A 3,495-nucleotide genomic window follows, 5' to 3' on the forward strand; every position below is an offset into this window, starting at 1 on the left:
TCACATGTACTATATTTTAAAAAAATCAAATTTAAATATTTATTATTATGTATTTCCACTTAAAGTTATTGTTACCGAATCACAAATAAAAACCCTTTTTATTCGAATAGTTACGACTTTTCAATGAACCAATTCTATTTGATTTTTTTTTCTATTTTCTATTTTTTTCCTTTTTGGGTATTCAACCAAAAACCAAAATTTGTTTTAATTCACTGTATAATCTACTCTAAAGAAACAAATTGCCATTTCCTCTTCCCCTATATATGTATGCATGAATGTACCCATATACCTCATTACACCGACAGTAAACTTATTTGTAGAAAAGTTTGGTTTTAATCTCTTATAAAGAAAAGCCAAGATGGTGGTCGGCTTGGTCGAGACGGCTGTTCCGGCAGCCAAATCCACAGTTTCCTCCGCCGTGAAGAAACCTACTACTCTCTCCTCGGACCCTATCATCAATGTTGCTCGGTTAGTCCACTGCTTCCATTGGTTGCTTTTACGTTAATATTTTGCTTTATTCATTTCATGCAATGTCTTTAAAAGATAACAAAATTTTTACCACCCTTCATGGACTCTAAATCTAGAGTCTAACAATTTTCCCTTGATGCATCCATCCAATGGCAGATATTGAGACTTAAGTTTTGGGGGGTTTAAGTAAAATTTTCAAATAAATTAAAAGACATTATGAAGATTTTCAAAAATTTGGAGGAGCTAAATTAAAATTTTCAACAAGTTTCAAGGGAAAATTGAATTTTTCCAAATAAAATTAGGAGGGGGGCAAGGCCCCCTTTGGCCTCCATTACGGTCCGCCATTGCATGCATGCATTTGCTATGTAATGAATAGTTAAGGGATAATTAAAACCCAAAACTTAACTCAGTTAGTACATTCAGCGGTGATCCTACGATTTACGAGCCGTACTGGAAGAAGATGGGAGATAGGTGTAAAGTGGTTATTGCTGGAGATGAATTCATGAGCTACTTTTGCAATGCGATGAACCTATGTTGGTTTTTGCTGCCGGAGCTCGACAATGCCATTCGGACACTGCATCGTGTCGTTGGGAATGCCATGGTCGATGATGATAGGTTCATCGTTGTGGGGAATGGCTCGACCCAGCTCTTCCATGCTTTGCTATACGCCCTCTCGTCTTCTAATATGCTTGAACCTATTAACGTGGTCGCTGCCGCCCCTTTCTACTCGGTAAGCATACAATTGCAGCCGTTAGTTTATATTATATATATATTTGGTTTTAACGTATTTTTTGAATATATTTTCATATATAATTTTACTTTATTTTCAATTTTTAATAAAATATATATTATATATACAAATAGAAATATCCATGTTTTAATTATGGTCTAATTCTAACCCAGTCCTTGAAGGGTCATTCTGCTTTTTATTTCAGGCTAGAGTCAAATTGATGACGCTATTAATTGATTAAATAGCACGTGCACGGATCGGTGCTGCCAAAACTACGTCGTTTTAACTTTTCTTTACTAACCTCTCTTTACTATTTATTTTACCTTGTAACTTGCAGTCATATCCAGAGGAGACGAAGTTCCTGCGATCGGAGCTGTATAAATGGGCAGGCGATGCAAATTGCTACGATAAAGACGAACCCTACATCGAGGTGGTCACATCGCCGAACAACCCCGATGGGTCGATTCGAGGAACCGTGGTGAATCGTGAAGGTGGTAAAGCCATTCACGACCTAGCCTACTATTGGCCTCAGTACGCACCCATTACTAGCAAAGCTGACCATGATGCTATGCTTTTCACCTTCTCCAAAGCCACTGGACATGCTGGAACTCGCATTGGGTAAGCATCTCCTTTCACATGACATATAAAATCCATCAAACTATTTAGTCTTATGTCACAATTTGGTCCCTAGATTATACTTATCATCCTGGGACAAAAAAAAAGCTTTAAGTATTAAATTCAGGGGTTAAATGATGACATAAGCCATAAGTGCCAAATTAAACATTAAAACAAAACTCAGGTATCAAATTAAATATTAAAACCAAACTCAGGTACCAAATAGTATATTAACCCTAAAAGTATCCACTTTATAATAAGCTCATATTTTTCATCGTAAATGATCTGCTTTTGATAACTCTACAGCTGGGCTATTGTTAAAGACAAAGTGATCGCCGCCAAGATGGTGAAGTTTATAGAGGTGAGCAGCATCGGCGTATCCAGAGAAGCCCAGCTCCGTGCCGCCAAGGTCCTAGGTTTCATCGCCGACGACTGCCGGAATCCCGACGTCAAAGGTGAAAACTTCTTCGAATACGGCCGCCGCCTCATGTCGGAACGATGGGGAAAGCTCCGGGAAATGGGGATGAAAAGCAATGGTGTTTTCAGCCTGCCTAAGTACCTACGAGATTATTGCAAATTCACCGGCGAATACACTGATTCAAACCCTGGTATAATGCTTTCAATAATCTTATGTACTTATTCTAAGTGATGATATAGCATAATCTCATAGTTCTATGTGGTTCATGTCATTACATCTTAATGGAATTTAAATTCATGGATCAAATTAAGAAAAAACTGTAAAGTTTCGAGATTAATGTGGATCGAAAAAGGTTACCAAGATGAGAAAAGTTGACAAATTTAGGGACTAAATTTTAGTTTATTCCTTCATGAAACCTTATTATATTTAACTTTCTTTTCCTTTTTCTGATGCAGCCTTTGCATGGTTGAAGAGCAGGGAGGGTTTGAACTGTGAGAATCTGTTAAGAGATGAAAGCAAAATAATCACAAGGGCCGGGCCGAGTTTTGGTGGTGACTCAACGTACACAAGGGTTAGCATGCTGAGTCGTGATGTCGAGTTTGAGCTTCTGTTGGAAAGGTTGGCGGCCGTCAAAGGAACCGTCAATGGAAATTAGGGTTTATTTATCATATATATATAGAATATGTGCCCTCTTTAATGGAAATTAAGGTTGATCTATAATATAATATGCCCTCGTCAAAGAAGCCATATCAATGGAAATTAGGGTTTATCTATAATAATTGTATTAAAATTTGTAAGTCATGTATGCTAATCTAATTAAGATAAATTTTATTATATTAAACTCCTAAAAATTTAAATTCTATATATCTTCCAAACCCTCAAAAACACCCATCCCTTTTAAAATTTAAAAAATATTTTTAAAGAAACATTTATATGATACACAAATAATATAAATTTATCTTTCTAAAAATATTTTAATATTTTTTATATACTAAAAGATTATATTATATATTTCAAAGTAGGAAAGGGGTTACAAATTTTTTACAAGAGATGAGGTTACATATAAGAATTAAATTTTAGATCTCAAAATATTTTATTTTCACATAAGTTATTATCATTGGACCACAAGCAAATAAAAATTATTCTAATTAATAATAATAATTAAAATAATAATAAAGGAGAGATTCACTTGTATGAAAGTAAATTATAAAATTAAAGTAGTTTTACTTAGTTTTGTTATTTTGTGTATAATTAATATTTTGAC

At 34.8% G+C, this 3,495-nt stretch overlaps 1 protein-coding gene across 1 annotated transcript; it reads left to right on the forward strand.

Moving 5' to 3' along the window:
* The first annotated feature begins 233 nt into the window (after nucleotides 1-233).
* LOC107898658 (L-tryptophan--pyruvate aminotransferase 1) lies at nucleotides 234-2,951 on the forward strand. Its single transcript, XM_016824175.2, has 5 exons — nucleotides 234-468; nucleotides 892-1,198; nucleotides 1,536-1,816; nucleotides 2,120-2,421; nucleotides 2,687-2,951. The coding sequence occupies exons 1-5, from the start codon at nucleotides 359-361 to the stop codon at nucleotides 2,884-2,886; spliced, it is 1,200 nt and encodes a 399-aa protein (XP_016679664.2). The 5' UTR covers nucleotides 234-358; the 3' UTR covers nucleotides 2,887-2,951.
* Nucleotides 2,952-3,495: the final 544 nt, after the last annotated feature.

The sequence above is a fragment of the Gossypium hirsutum genome, chromosome D04, assembly GCF_007990345.1.
Source record: "Gossypium hirsutum isolate 1008001.06 chromosome D04, Gossypium_hirsutum_v2.1, whole genome shotgun sequence".
Classification (NCBI taxonomy): domain Eukaryota; kingdom Viridiplantae; phylum Streptophyta; class Magnoliopsida; order Malvales; family Malvaceae; genus Gossypium; species Gossypium hirsutum.

What these genes read in the sequence shown, in the direction of transcription:
- LOC107898658 (XM_016824175.2), top strand. Translation starts at nt 359, where the DNA reads ATGGTGGTCGGCTTGGTCGAGACGGCTGTTCCGGCAGCCAAATCCACA. An exon ending in CCTATCATCAATGTTGCTCG is followed by an intron (nt 469 to 891) that starts GTTAGTCCACTG and finishes TAGTACATTCAG; the next exon opens with CGGTGATCCTACGATTTACG. An exon ending in CATGCTGGAACTCGCATTGG is followed by an intron (nt 1,817 to 2,119) that starts GTAAGCATCTCC and finishes ATAACTCTACAG; the next exon opens with CTGGGCTATTGTTAAAGACA.